A 16,168-nucleotide genomic window follows, 5' to 3' on the forward strand; every position below is an offset into this window, starting at 1 on the left:
ATCCATCCGTCTTATTGGCAATACTTTCCTAATGATTCTCTATCTGTTCAACTGGTAACAATTCCAGTGAACACTACGAATTCACTCTTCGTCGATTCTTAAACAATAGCGAATTGACGTTCTCTATCACTTTCCACTCTCTGTTATTGTTTACATTTGCCACGTGGTTCGTCAGTCTATAGAAATACTGATGGTAACAGCAAGCTTGCATCACTGTCCTCATCGGAGTCACTTGACATTTCATACTCCGATTCAATCATTTTATCGTATAGTTGTTTTGTCTGTTCATCCATCCTGTGATTGTTTTCCGCTCGTTCTTGCCAGATGTTGATCGGTATCCCGCTTCTTCCGATGTCTTGGCGTATGCACATTTTCCAGGTAAAAGCTGGTCTACCTATTTTTTACTGAAAAGTACTTAGTACCTCAAGGCATTTTTTAAGATACCTTCTTCTGGGCTTTTTACGATATGACCGTAGTATTTTATTCGAGCGATTCTGATCTTATTGTTAATTGTTCGCCCTGCAATCCAATTTGGAGGTATATGTGGGGATTCAAGGATCGAGTTGTTCTCATTTGGGGTTTCTGATTCCTCTTCGTTTTTGCATAGAGTTTTGAGAATCAGAAGCATATTTTCTTCCATATGCCTTAATGATGATCTGTTTCGTTTTATAAGGGTTACGACTTCCAACGGATATGTGACCACTAGGGTAACAGTGGCATGGTATAATTTCCTTACTGTTTCCCAAGGGAGTTTGTGTTTTAGGAATTCACATAGCTGATGGAACGATTTGTAAGCCTATTTTATTCATTCTACAGTTGTGAGTTGTTTTGTGGGAATGCTTGTAATCGTCGCACCCAGAACCCTAATGGACGAAACTAGGGAGCTCATACTTCCCAAAGAAGCATTTTGAGATATTGTCGATCACAAATGGATCCCTGACGATTATCTTTGTTGTAGGGGTGTTGATTCCCGGCCCGATTGACGCTAGAAGTGGTCATAACACGTCTACGAGCTGCTCTGCTTCTTCTTCCAATCTACACAAGAAGAGAAGATCGTCCGCATATACTAGCAGACATGGTATTGAACCAGCGTTATATCAGGCAAGAAATGTTCGAGGGAGGATAGGGCGTGGTGTAATAAGAGGACAAAAAAAAAACAAGTAATTAAATTTGCAGAAATCAAGGCGAAATCTTTGTCTTAGCAATATCTTGATGATTGGCAAAACTCCGTGTTCTACGAAAATCAGAGCACCTGACATTCCAGCCAGCTGTTAAATTTCGGCTGCGTTTCGCCCCCTCCTCCGCATCCAACCCTCGTCTACCAAAGTGAGACCACCATATCTAGATTCATCATGATTCCGCCTCTTCTCTTCTTCGTTCGTTACTGCTGCTTCTTCTTCCTATTTGTCTGCTTCTTATTTTTCTTCTTACTTTACCGTAGCTTCTTCTTTTTCCTTCTGAATAGCGCCAGTACTTACTTGTTCCTTTCCTTCTTCACCTTTTCTCTACAGCGACCAATGTTGTCATCGGATGACCGAAGCAGGCTTGGGCACGCGCGATTCTGTGTACCATCGGCTTTCAGCTCCCAATAAATACCCCATTTTGGGGTCTTGGAACACTTTTCCTTGCACCACTTGGGTCGGCGCTGGCCCAAATCAATTTCGATTTCGACGGTGTGGGTTCAACCGATTGGTTGCTTATCGCCTTCTAGAATCCTGCGCGAAACTTCCGTCAGCTTTTCCTGGGTTTTTCTTGCGAAATCTTACGGGTTTCTGATGTCTGGAGATTGAAGTATCCGGCAGCAGCTTATAAATCCGCGACGAAATATTCAGCCAAGAACGAACAGGAACAACACGAGCGCAATGGCGACCAGAAGAGTGAACTTTTTACCACTTTTTCTTCACTAGCAGAGTAATCGCGAATCGAGCTGTGAAACTTTGTGTTGCTTTTCTTCCCAGGTTGCTTACCTTTTCAGCTGTACACTGAACCAAATCTGGAAATAAAATTTACTGGGTGATTTCAGTAATTTTTAAAGTTAATCGCTCAAATACAAAGTAATGATTTATCCTGTACAAGTTATTGGAAAATCCAATAAAATCTACAAGTGTATTTTGTTGATGAAAAACATACTAAAAAGTATAGGAAAATCTAATGAATATCATGATCCTAATAATCCTAATCAAATATATTAGAAAATCCATTAATTTTCACATGTTTATTTAAAAATAGTATTTATATTTTGCAATCTAATAAATTTACAAACAATTCGCACCGACTCGATCGTTTTGTAAGTTCCTTACTAGCAGGCTCACACTTGTGATTATTAGTGTCTATCAAAGTCGTGTAAACGCAGACAAATAAAAACTACAGAAGCAGCAGCGCGAAACAGGCTCCGTTTGTTTGGAGCTGCAGTACAAGAAAGCCATCGTCGTCCGGCTGCGGGGTGTTTGCGGCAGCAGAGCACCCCCCAATCTGGCACACCATCTGCTTGGCTTTGACCTGAGCAAAGAACTGCTTCTCACCAATTTGCAGCAACCGGGGGTGCTTCCCGAGCAACTGCAGCATATTTTGCTGCTGGATCAAGCCTTGGAGGAAGGTAGGTATTTATGATTTAGTTTTGTGATTTTTTTTTAACATTTCTAGCGTAACATTTCAAAAGGGCGAAACTGCCAAATGTAAACAAATCGAGTTAACGGTCATTCCGGATGCACGCGGTTGCACTTTACCTATCAAACGCGGTTTCATCTTAAAATTACTTAAAACTTTCAAAAAATTGATAACATTTAATTGGGCGAAACTTCCTGTTGATGCATTTTCGTTGGAACGTGAAGTTACGCCTATTCAAAATGGAGTGAATTTTTCTCTTCGTGTAGAGCCAAAAGGCGTAACTGAGTTGACCGTGTGTGACAAAACGGCTTAATTAGTTTTTGCGTGTAGGATGAATGGGCGTAACTTCAAAACCAAAACAAAAACGGCCGATCAATTGGGCGAAACTTGCAGGCGTAACTGAAATCGAAAACATTAATAGGGCGAAACTCGAAAATCTCTTAAATTACGTGAAAAAAGTTAAAGTTCTTGATAACCATCGAACAGTAAGAGAATATAATGCACATTTCTTGATTTTGTTGAACAAAAAGTGGTCGATTTTATAAATAGGATTTGAATAGGTGTTCCGAATTTTCAAACGCGTTTTTCTCGTTTCGAGCTAACTGCTAGTTTCGCCCTTTTTAAATGTTACGCTAGATTTGTTTTTTTGTAGGCCAACTCAATTCCCCAGCCCAAGAGCTACTAATCGAGCACGGCTGACCCAAAACGAGCACACCCAAAATGAAATCCGAAAGAGTTTGGTCGAGTGCTTGGAAAGCGAAGCAGTAACCTCGGAGGATGACGTTGGATGTGATCAGGAACTACAGGAGCAGCAGCGCGAAACAGGCTCCGTTTGTTTGGAGCTGCAGTACAAGAAAGCCATCGTCGACCGGCTGCAGGAGTGTTTGCCGAAGCAGAGCACCCCTTAATTTGGCACACCATCTGCTTGGCTTTGACCTGAGCAAAAAACTGCGACTCACCAATTTGCAGCAACCGGGGGTGCTTACCGAGCAACTGCAGCATATTTTGCTGCTGGATCAAACCTTGGAGGAAGGTAGGTATTTATGATTTAGTTTTGTGATTTTTTTTTTTAACATTTGTTTTTGTGTAGGCCAACTCAATTCCCCAGCCCAAGAGCTACTAATCGAGCACGGCTGACCCAAAATGAAATCCGAAAGAGTTTGGCCGAGTTCTTGGAAATCGAAGCAGTAACCTCGGAGGATGACGTTGGATGTAATTAGGAACTACAGGAGCAGCAGCGCGAAACAGGCTCCGTTTGTTTGGAGCTGCAGTACAAGAAAGCCATCGTCGACCGGCTGCAGGAGTGTTTGCCGAAGCAGAGCACCCCTTAATCTGGCACACCATCTGCTTGGCTTTGACCTGAGCAAAAAACTGCGACTCACCAATTTGCAGCAACCGGGGGTGCTTACCGAGCAACTGCAGCATATTTTGCTGCTGGATCAAACCTTAGAGGAAGGTAGGTAATTATGATTTATTTTTGTGATTTGTTGATTTTTAGCATTTTTTTTTTGTAGGCCAACTCAATTTCCCAGCCCAAGAGCTACTGATCGAGCACGGCTGACCCTAAATGAGCGAAAAATGAAATCCGAAAGTTTTATGTGAGGAACGTCGCAGAGAAAGGGAACCCCGTTGGCTTCAAGCTTTCATTTATGGATCTCTCAGTGAGCCCGTTAACGCTTCGCGGGCAACGTGAGAATCCTTTTGCTGCAGGAATCCGACCGGTACTGACAATCGAGCGCAGTGCCGAAAAAATCACTAAAAAGCTCATCAATCAATTGATCACGATGAACAAATATAGTTAGAAGCAAACGATGAACAACCCAGACAGCAAGTATGAAACTGCCCTGAAAACTCACGCCCGTCAGAAGCTGCGGGCCGAAGTTTGACAACAGCTTCGTAACTTTAGTCAAAACGAAAGCACTACACCGGCGAAAGCTGCAGCGGATGGGGTGCTAGAACCGGACGAATTTGTCGATTCGGATAAAATTCCTGAAGCACTACTAGAGCAAATCGGCAAAGTTTTAGCAATAGGAGAAATTCTATCATTATCGACAGCATTGTCTCAAGAATGACAAAATTCTTAAATCTCAACGCAGACTCTTCGAAGATAGTGAAGGTGAAACAGGAATCACTTCCGGTAGACGAGATTGATCCTAATCCCGAGCCACTACAGCAGGAAGAACCCGCTCAAGTAGTCAGGCAAGAAGATCCCGGGGGTTCATCTATACTGAGAATTATCCTTCTTCAATGTCGAGAACCCGGTAGAACAAGTTCGACTGGTTCGGGTGAATTGGAACCGGTTCCAACAAAATTTGAGGATACAACCAAAAACCAGCTTCCGATCGAAACGCTCGAAGCAGAACTCGAAGTTGTGCCACCACAATCGTCACTGCTTCAGCAGATGTTGCTCCATCAAGGGCCAAACAATCATCCCAACTCATCGCCATCTCTTCTCAAGAGGATGCTTCTGGAGGGCGGTGCTAGTGATCGACAATCGCCATTGGAAGGTTCCAGCACCATGAACCGTCGTAGATCGGAAGATCAGATTCCGATTCCTTCGCTAGATGAACATCCTGATGGTGAATTGATTTTCACAAGTACCTGTAACCGGCGCTGTTTGCCGATAGGTTGGTTACGTCTGCAGCACAGTTCCCAAGTAACAATTTTAGCTTTATTATGGTCAGCAAAATATCGTTTGGACTATCGCATTAATCTTCATAAAAAGCTAAAGCGCATTCTATAACATCACCTGGACTCTAATAAAGCCAAAATCAGGCTATTTGGCCCTACCCTAGAAACGTCATCAAGACATATAATTGTTGGTCATCAATATTGGTCACCAAAGCTTTTAAAAAGCTATTATAAAACATGTTAGAAATTTTTGTTTTTTTTTCGGTTCTGTCAGTTCTCGGAGTTTTTTTTTATTTTTTTCAGCAACCATAATGGATGATGAATGATGATTGCATTATTCAGATATGATCTGGTAAAATTAATAGCTAAAAAACCAATGTTTTTACCATATATTGAGCTTCTTTTCTACTGCCAGTCAAGATTTTAGGTAAAATGTATATGAAATAGTATCTTAAAATAAATGCGCCTCGTTAAATCTGATGGTCAATCATGATGGAATTGATGGAAAAAGGCCTGAAAAAATATTTTCCAATGCTTGCATTGTGAATCCATCAACATGGCGTCATTTTGTGCCCTTCGATTTTGCAACCAACATGGCGTGAGTCAATTCATAGTTTTATTATGGTTTAATGATGACCCCAAAAAAAGCTACGATTTGACGTTTCTCTCGCAAGCCAACCAATTACACGCTAAGGTTGAGTTCCTCATTTCTGAGTTGTTAATCATTAGTACAGTAAATGAGGACAGACTTTTTGAATGAAAAGGGATTGGTTTTGAATGACCCGTGGAATAAATCATGAGTTGAAGTCAAATTTCGTTGTCTGACGCCATCTTGAAATCCAAGATGGCGGCTTCCGCTGAACTTTAAAATGGTGTAAATGACTTGAAATCGCATGAAACCCCAACAAAATGGGTATCGGGTGAAAGGGCTAAACGAGTAGAAGTTGAATTTAGCTATCAGACGCCATCTTGAAATCCAAGATGGCGGCATCCGCTCAACTTTTAATGCTTAATGCTGACAAAAAGTCGCATTAAACCACCACTATACGGGTATTGGGTGAAAGGGCTAAACTAGAAGTCGATTTTTTTCTTTCCGACGCCATCGTGAAATCCAAGATGGCAGCTTCCACTGAATTTAAAATATTGTTAATCAATGAAAATCGCTTGAACACAACTTTTTTCACGTAATACTACATTAAAACTACTATTTTAAGACAATTTAGATCATTTTAAATCACTTTTATTATTTTTTCATTATGTTTCTAATGCATTTAGCACTTTTCTTGTTTTGTTTATAGTTTTTGATTTTTTTTTTGCCATTTATGTAATTCTATTATTCCTATCATGCTATTATGTTTAAATTGTATTGGTCTTATTCTAGCGAAAACTATAAGGTTATGTTGTTTCTGTTTACCGTCTGATTTAGGCACATGTGCCAAATTCGATGTTGCCAAAAACGAATGGGGTCTGTATTATGGTGGTTTTTGTGGGATTTTCAGTCACTTACAGATTTTCTGAGAAATGCGAAAAGAGATATTTGACTTCTATCATTTAGCCTTAGCACCCAATACAATATATTTGGGAGTTTCATGCTATTTTCATTCATTTACAGTATTTTTAAGTTCAGCTGAAGCCACCATCTTGGATTTCAAGATAGCGACAGAATGCAAAAATAAACTTTTTATAGCTTATCCCAATTGACAAACACCCATATTTTGGAGGTTTCATGCGATATTCAATGATTTAGAGCATTTTTAAAGTTTATAGAAAGCTGCCATCTTGGATTTCAAGATGGCGTAAGATAGCAATATTCGGCTTCTACTCGTTAAGCCCTTCCACCCACTACCACCTGGGTTTCATGTCATTTTAAGTCATTTACTACATTTTAAAGTTTAGCGGAAGCCACCATCTTGGATTTCAAGATGGCGTCAGATAGCGAAATTCAACTTCTACCGGATGATTTCTTTCAACTTCCTATAATATAGGTTTTATGCGATTTTCAGTCATTTACAGTATTTTCAAGTTGAGTGGTAGCCGCCATCTTGGATTTAAGATGGCGACGGGCAACGAAATTTGACTTCTACTCGTTTATTACTTTCACCTAATAACCATATTGTGAAGGTTTCACGATATTTTCAGTAATTTACAGCTTTGAAAATAAAAGCGGAAGCCGCCATCTTGAATTAATGATGGCGTCAAGCAACAATTTTTTTCCTACTATTTGGGCCCTTTCACTCAATACTCATATTGTAAAGATATTCATATCACTTTTGGTGATTTCAAGTTTTCAAAGATGTATTTTTTTTAAATTTTAACTCAAAGCCAACACGCATAACTTACCAAAAATGTGTAAAAATGGGAGTTCCAATTCAAATATGTGCGATCTAATCTGAGCGTGTCCTGTTTTGACATCTTGATCGAGAACTGTCACTAAGTTTTATGGCGGTTTAATAATCATGCACTGAGTGCTATTATAGAACATGCAAAAGAAAGCTTGGAGCAAACTTCTAGGTTTGTGTTTTATTATAGTTTAAAAAAAGCATTCACAACTCTTTCAAAATAACTAAAACAGCATGTTTAATAAAAGTTTTATTAGGGTTTTCGAAACCATCTAAAAACATATGGTCGAAAAAAAATTATAAGCATTCTGCATGACCATAATAAAACCGCCATAAAACGAGCTGCACAAAAAAATGCCATAATAAAACCATAATAAAACTTCCTAATGCTAGTTGGCATAATCTGTGTTACTTGGGTTACCATTCATTTGCTAATATTTTTTTTTGCTTATTTCAGCGGAGGCCAAATCACGGGAGTTACTTCCTGCCGGATGTGTCTTCAATTTTATCGCGGAGGCGAGATGCACAGATGCTCGAAAGCCGATGTTTCTAGCTCCGGAATATGGTTCCTCCTACGTTTGTATGGAGTGTGCGGCCAAAACCGAGGTCTAATTCGATTCAACTTCGGAACCACTTGAACGACAACAGATTATAATATTGATTCCAGTGCTGGTCAATCTGTTCCGTGAATCACAACAGGACACTTTGAAATTCGATGTCAACTTAGTTCCGATGTTGTGCCCTCCTCAGCCGTGGAGCACACCAGAGAATGGTGGGTACATACTGGCCAAATCAGAATTAATTCGTTTGTCACAGCAAGCACACCAGCAAACTGAAAGGATAGCCAATGTTAAAAAACAAGATATGTACCCAACTTTAGATTCATTGAACTAATTAGGCAGTATTCCGTGGAGAATAAATGAAGGAATGTTCCTGAGCCACCAAGTTCTCTACCACGGATAGAAGAGTTGAAACCACGGAACGAAATGTCTAATTATGACAAATTCGATATGTTGAGCAAGAAAATCTCCCACAAACGAAAGCAGGGTGATATGTACAGTTTGTGGTGCGATGCTATTTATAGACTTTCGCCAGCCAATCATTTCCGCAAACGGGTATTCTGGCTTCCACAAAATATAGATTTTCGAGGACGCGTTTACCCTATTCCACCACATCTAAATCATCTAGGACATGATCTGGCCCGATGTCTAATGGTTTTTCATGAAAAGAAACCGTTAGGCCCAGACGGATTTGACTGGCTGAAGTTACATCACTGATAAACTGATATAACTCTGAACCACATTCCCATCAACCAAAGGTTTGTGTCTTAACTGCTTAGTAAGTGATTAATACACTAGTTGTGATGGGGCGCTAGCATTCAAAAATTACTCCATGTGTTCTAATGACACGTAGAAAAATATATAGAAATTTTATTATCTACCAAGCATTTTTAGCCTGCTTCAATTTTTCTGCGTGCAAAAGTATAAGTTGCTATGGTGTTCAATTTTTGTTATGTTTTCCTCCCAGTGAAAAAAGGTCCCGATGGTTGAAATGTACTAGATTCATTGAGCTTTGAATTTGAGGAACAAAATTTGAAACGTGCCTGCATATGAAATGCAATTCTTCATATTAAAAAAAAACTATTCCAATTAATAGTATATTAAAATTTAAAAAATAATTTCGCATTATAATTGAATTAAAGTTTAACAGTTTTTAAGAATGAATCTAAAGCAAATGAATAAAAATTTTAGATTCAATGACTTTCAATGCGAAAATGTTCTTTATCTTATTGAGGAAAAAAGTCACAGTTCTTTAAAAAAGGATCTCCTGGTGAACGATTTAGTCTTGGCATTTTATTAGATAAAATACTTTTTAGATCATATGAAATTTCTTCTAATTTTCCCTTTGGATAAAATTTTCAAAAGATCATACACTCTCCTTCAATGAGAATGGAGTTGATCCGATACATTGAAACTAAAATTTAATCTTACTGAGTTACAAAACTCTTCATAAAAAATATTTTCGAATTGTCAAATGAAAATTTAATGATTTACGAAAAAATCGAGATTTAGCTATTGGTATCATTACATGATCGGGAAACGAAGCTTAGGGAATGAGGAGCTAGTTGGCGCCAGGAGCTCTGGGCGATGAAAATTTTTCTCCTACGCAGGGGGAATTATATCAGCTTATCAGTGGTTACATTGCATCAATTTGACGGGCCTGAAGAGATTCTGTCGCTGATCGCCTTAAATACGCAAATGAAATTATGGATGATATTTTGGGCTCAGCAGATCTACCACTGTCGGGAAAAATGTGGTGGAGCAAATCTGATGAACCATGGCAGCAACAGCTAGAGCGTCATCTAAACTGAAGCGCTTGAGATGGATTTAAAATCTTGAACATTTGTCCAGATAGTCGAGGTCCAGCCGCAATATCGCGCATCATGAGTGTAATGTAGGCTGCTGCTGTCGTCGAAAAAAAAAAACACGAGACATATGGACTCGTACGATTCCGGATGAAAACCAACAAATGAAAAATAAAAGCCCTCAGGCCGTAAACAACACAAGCGATGAAGGTAAGTAGAGAAAACTTTTTGTTAAACGAAAATTTTCAATTTTTCTACCCTCCGCACAGCTCGACAAAGTACGGCAGATGCAAGGGAAAACTCCACTATCCGGCCAGACAAACAGCCAGCACCACTTTATCAACAGCAGCAGCAGTAAACATCACTCTGGTGGAAGAAAACACCATCAGTCTGCCAGTTCCTCAGCGACGATTACAACCAGACACCATTCAGTCACCACCGATCGTACCGCCTACGCCAACATCACCACCAGAGGCAACATCAGCATATCCAACATCGGACATTCGCCGGAAGCGTTCCATCGCAGCACTACCTGCTTTCCGGTGGAAGAGACCATCAACGCAGCAGCATCTTCCTTTTCATCTTCACCACAAGAAGTGAACCAGCCGCGGCCGCGGAATTAGCATTTTTTCTCCCAAAACGGAAGCGCACCAGGCGGCGGAAGCGGCTCAGGTGGGTCACAATGAATCAGAGTGGAATTGATGTTGGAAATGATCAATAAAATATTATAATGCTACAATTAAGCCCCAGATGTTTCATTTTTTATAACAAATCTATTTAAATTCGAAAGAAGAACGGATTACTTTCATTTCATTGTCTAGAATAATCATTTTTATCAAATTACGATTGAATAACTTTCATTGGAAATTCCTATAAAATTTATCGGGACGCTAAACTATACGCGCAAAATTTTGCGCTCACTAATAAAAAGTATTCCCGCATACTAAAAAACTATATTTCAAATAGCCACTACGATACATCTACGACTCCAAAAAAAGTGATTGTTTCTGTAAACGTAGCTATTATTTTAAACTTTACTTCGACAACGATAAGAACTTAAAATTAACTTCATTGTGAATAAGCGATGGTATCAGGAAAGGCGAATGAATGGTTTAACGATTTACTTCAATTTTATTAATAGTCGTACAACTGTTCTCGAACCATAATGCTAAGCGTTCATGCATCTGTCAAACTCATGTGAAAAATGACCGAAGCGCGGGTCAGAGATGCCAGATGATTTGTAAAAATAAACTCAGCACAGATTTATGAAAAAATCTTTTGGACAAAAAAAAAAAATTAAATTTTGATTATTGAGTCGATAGTGTGGTGATACGAGACTACAAGATATAGAGAAACTATAGTTGTGAGAACAAACTGAACATGACGACCTTCCGGGTAGAGAGAGAGCTATGGTCCAATCGGGAGAGGAATCATAATGACACGCGGAATAAAGTGGCGTTTGTGAACTTGTGAATATGAGGAACCGAAGTGATTCCTTGGTGTGCAAATGTGTTACTTGTGGACAAATCGAAGGGTAGAAGCCAGCAGCATTATAATTGATGATGGTTTAATGTCAGATAGAAAGCTACAACGAGCTTTTAATTGAGTTTAAATTCACACTAATATATATTTTAAAATTTTTAACGAAAAAGATTTTTAAGGTCCTATCTTTTCGAGCATTCATCTCATGAGGCGATAAAAAGAGAAAATAAAAGTTAACCCAATGTAAAACACATTTCTGTTTGAGTTTCGAAAAATCAGTTATTTTGCTTTCGTTTAATTAGATTTCAGTAATTAGTTATTTAAACTCTATGTCCTTGAAATTTGCCTTTAATAAAATTCATCGATCACTTTTTTTTGTTTTTTAAATTTAATTTCATATTGGTGAAATTTTGAAAAATCAGTCTAGTCGGCATCACTGCCGACAGCATAAAAAACAACAACTCGAGATCTTCGTTTTCCGCGCGCGTTTCCCGGAAAAATCTTGTGTGCCGTTCCAGCGGCAGCAGCAAGTCCCCTCCATTTGGATATCGACTGACGGACTATCAGGACAGGACAAACGGAAAAACGGACACCAAAGATGTTTCCAACAGGTAAATTCAACATACGAACATTAACATTCACAAATATGAGAATGGATTTTTTTTTTGTTTCAGCAACATATTCGCTGGAGGAGCAGTTCCACGCTGAATGGAGCCATCCTGTCTTCGAGGTTCAACAGCTAAGCGAATGTTCCGCCAGTGTGTCGGAAATGAGACCTCGTTCCGGTGGAGGACCTAATGATAACAAGTTAACAGTCCGAGTCGGAAGGGCAAAGACCGGATCTAAGTTTGTACCCACCGCTCCAGGAGGCTCTTTTTTCCAACTCGCACATCCAGTGTTTTTCGATGGATAGTTGACGGTAATTATGTTTTTTTTTAATTAGGTCAATAGTATATTTTACATCAAGTGAATAAAATAAATATTTAAAAATCGAAAAATCTTCATTTTTTTTTATTTTTCACAATAAAGAAAACTTTCTTTTGTATGTGTGCATGCTCCATTCCCGTACGATTCAGAATACAGTACGCATAACTTTGGAAGAACGTCATATCAGATCGTTTTACAACTTTTACTGTAAATGTTCTGTTACAAGAGAACTTTAAGAAAAACTGTAACGAAAACAGTTTGATGAACAGAATACGTTTTCCACGAGTGATTTTTGGACGATATCTCAACTGTTTGCAGAACAGTTCTTCCATACAAGTGTTTTAATAGTTCTAAACAGTAACATAACTTAACGCCATATTCCACAGACCGTCGTTTTGGATTTCACATTTAGTGGAATGTTTTTTACGATGTCAGTTATTGTTTTCTAAACGTTTTTTTACGCTGTTCCAAATAGTTTTTAACTATTATAGTAAATGTTTGGTAACAGTATTTTCTTATTCGGGTTGGATTTTCTAGTAGTGCAAAAATACTAGAATTCTCAATACTGTTTATAGCCCGATTTTGCTCAGTGTAAACAGAGCTGGACGATCATGACAGTTACACGCAAAGTATTTATTAGCAACAAATACGTAAAACTAACTCAAATGCTACAACCCGCATGAATCAGTATTATACAATGACTATTCCCATTATCTTCTTCCCAAGACACCCAAAAGATTACTTCTATAGTTTTGGATTATTAATGTAAGATAAGGCTTATCATTTTTTCATGAGATGGAATCGTATGGACGCACTTTACGATACAGGGAACGGGTCGTTAAGTAGAGTAACCATTCAATTTTTTTGCTTTTTTCTACTCGCTCCGAGCGAGTTGTATGATACGTGGAATCTTCACTTAATGATTTTCCCATAAAAAGAATAACGATACAACATATCGTGTACTTTTTATACAATTATTAAAATTTAAATGAATGAAATGAAAATCAGTTTAAAAATTAAAGCATTTTATTCACAACACATACATATAATTATTTTAAAATACACACAAATTCAAAAAAAAAAACACTGTTCACACTTCAAATAGTGTCGTCGTGCTGCTGTTTCCGATGCTAACCTGGTTAGTGCTGTTGTCGATTCTGTTGTCCTCCCACCGTTAGAACCGGTGCTATTGCCTAGCGGACCGGCTTAACATAATAATGTTTCCGTTAAAAGGGATCCTTAAGTTAATTCTGGCGTCTGCGTTTTGATCAAAAGACATCCGGCTAGCTGCGACTGAAAAAAATAATTTTCTGTTGGTAAAACTGAAAATTGCCAATAAATCAGAGTACTCACCCTCGCACAACCAGAACTGGCGCTGTCGCCAACCGATCCTTCGCACCATCGGAACCGGTAATGTTGCGTTCCGAATAATCCCGAAACAGTGGAATTTTCTCGAAATGTTCCGGCGAAATGAATTTTATACTCTGCACAAATTAAACCACGTGTGATGTGACAGCAGAAAATATTGGGGTGCGTTGCTAAAATTATCGAATATTTTTCAAGATTATTAGCTGTATCTTTCAGGAATATTTTTTTATCTTATCGTCGCGTTGCCAAATTACTCAAATAGATTTTTGGAAGATTAATCTTATCTTTTAGAAATGGTTTTTTCTCGTTTCTAGCAAAGGCACATTAGCAATTACCCAAAAGAAATCGTAACTATTAATCTAATCAGAACCGAATAATTCGAAAGATTCATAGTATGGTTTCTACCTATGCGGGAATAAGGAAATATTTCTTTGATGGTTTGACACCCCCTTCTACTGCCAGAGGGGAGATATAAAGTGGAGAGAGGGTCACCCATTTTTCAAATAACTTGAAAACTTATCGAGAGTGGATCCGTATATGGCATGGGATCGTATTTGTATAAGGTACACCGGGGTAAGTGGGGACGCGGGGTAAGTGGGGACGGTGGCTATTAAAACAATACTGTGAACTATTTTTTCAAACTTTTAATGCAGAATGTTAAATTAACTTGTAATTTATCCAATAACTGTAAAAAAAGATATGGTTCCGACAATTGCGGATGTTTACGGTGACTTTTTGAAAATTTTATATTTTTAACTACGATGTCGAGATGATGTGCATCTTTTTCAATCGCAAGTTTCTCGTAAACTAGCTGGCTCTTGACAAAAAACTCTACATTGAAACAATCCTTACATTCGAAACAACCAGTCAAGAAAAGAAACGACGGTTAAAAATTGGCAAAAAAGGGTTTATTTGCAAACATCTAAAATTTTGCCTCCAAACCCTACCTGGGATAAGTGGGGACGGCTTTATACATAAAGTCTGCTTCATTTAATATTGGAACACAAACAATTGCGTGTAGTTCAGTCATTTATTAACGAATTCATAATTTGTTTTTCATACAAATGTAGCATTTTCTTTACTCTTTCATTAAAAAAAATTAAAAAAATTATTCATTGCTGTTTCGAAGAAATTCTCGTACTTTTCCCGTAATACGGCACATTAGGCGGCGCACACCCTTTTCGTCCACCGTTTTGGCGATTTGATTCCACCAGTTCTTCATTTGAGTCATGTTCCTAACAAGTTTTCCCTTTGCCTTAAGCCTCCGCTTCGTGATTGCCCAGTATTTCTCTATCGGCCGGAACTGGGGGCAGTTTGGGGGGTTGAGGTCCTTCGGTATTACGCTGACCCCGTTCGTTGCGTACCATTCCATAACCGTTTGGCTGTAATGGCAGCTTGCGAGGTCCGGCCAAAACATTACTGGACGGTCGTGGGCACGAATAAACGGCAGAATCCGTTTCTGTAGGCACTCTTTTTTGTAGACTTCTGATGTCATTGTCTTGTCAGTGAGAAAGACTTTGGTTTTCTTTCCACAACTGCATATCCCCTGCCAATTCATGTACTTGCGGGCGAATTTATCCGCAAACACGAACTTAAATTTTGCAGGTACATCCCCCCGAGCCGTCGCCAAATAAAATTTTTGACCTTGGATTTGCCCAAAGTCCGCCTTCACGTAGGTCTCATCGTCCATCAGAATACATCCGTCGAACTTGGTCAGCACTTGGTCGTACAGCTTTCGAGCACGGATTCTGGCCACATTGTTCTGCTTCAGCGTCCGATTTGGCTGTTTGCTGGCGCGGAATGACCTTATTCCTTCCCGGAGATGGGATGAATCATCCAACAGGATGAAAATCCCTGAAAAAAAAAAAAGAAAAAAAATCCTTCCCGGAGACGAATTCGTCGCACCGTACTGTGAGCGGCCTGGAACTTATTGGCCAAATCGCGGTCTGAAAGATTGGGATTCCTCTTGACGGCCTTGATGACTTTCCCACGCAGTTTCCGGTCGACAGTTCCACTCCGACGCTTCGAATGCGGCTTCCGAGCCGTCGTCAATGTTTCCTTGTACTGCTTGATAACACGCCATACGGTATTTCTGGGCATTTTAAGCTGTTTAGCTAGCTTCGATGCCGACAACAATGGATTTTCAAGAAAGCTGTGCACAATTTGATCTCTCCGTTCGGCTTCCATGTCGGTTGTTTACAAAATGCTATCGTTTGGTGTTATGACATAAATACATGGTGAAAGGTAATGAATTTCCCGACACGTGGGTGAAAAAAGTTTCCAAATCCGTCCACTAGGAGCGCCACAATGAGCAAAAGAATTTGTTCCAATATTAAATGAAGCAGACTTTACTTGATGTTAACACATTTTTTTCAATTTTCTCTCCTTCATTCAATACAATTTAGCTTTATTTAGAATTCAGATCATGAAAAGTTGGAAAAAGTACTTG

At 39.0% G+C, this 16,168-nt stretch overlaps 2 protein-coding genes across 3 annotated transcripts; both read left to right on the top strand.

Annotated features, from left to right (window-relative positions):
- Nucleotides 1–2,232: 2,232 nt before the first annotated feature.
- On the top strand, nucleotides 2,233–9,174 carry LOC129740214 (uncharacterized). 2 transcript variants are annotated; one of them, XM_055731827.1, is made up of 5 exons: nucleotides 2,233–2,596; nucleotides 3,260–3,640; nucleotides 3,698–4,063; nucleotides 4,122–5,234; nucleotides 8,035–9,174. In XM_055731827.1, exons 4-5 carry the CDS (start codon nucleotides 4,676–4,678, stop codon nucleotides 8,187–8,189), a joined length of 714 nt encoding a protein of 237 aa, XP_055587802.1. In that variant the 5' UTR covers nucleotides 2,233–2,596; nucleotides 3,260–3,640; nucleotides 3,698–4,063; nucleotides 4,122–4,675; the 3' UTR covers nucleotides 8,190–9,174. The 2 variants fall into 2 exon arrangements, with proteins under 2 accessions (XP_055587802.1, XP_055587803.1); XM_055731828.1 differs by lacking the exon at nucleotides 3,260–3,640.
- A 550-nt stretch (nucleotides 9,175–9,724) lies between these two features.
- Nucleotides 9,725–10,673, top strand: LOC129740218 (uncharacterized). Its single transcript, XM_055731833.1, has 2 exons — nucleotides 9,725–10,152; nucleotides 10,212–10,673. Exons 1-2 carry the CDS (start codon nucleotides 10,147–10,149, stop codon nucleotides 10,563–10,565), a joined length of 360 nt encoding a protein of 119 aa, XP_055587808.1. The 5' UTR covers nucleotides 9,725–10,146; the 3' UTR covers nucleotides 10,566–10,673.
- The last annotated feature ends 5,495 nt before the right edge of the window (nucleotides 10,674–16,168 follow it).

Source organism: Uranotaenia lowii, chromosome 1 (assembly GCF_029784155.1).
Source record: "Uranotaenia lowii strain MFRU-FL chromosome 1, ASM2978415v1, whole genome shotgun sequence".
NCBI classification, from domain to species: domain Eukaryota; kingdom Metazoa; phylum Arthropoda; class Insecta; order Diptera; family Culicidae; genus Uranotaenia; species Uranotaenia lowii.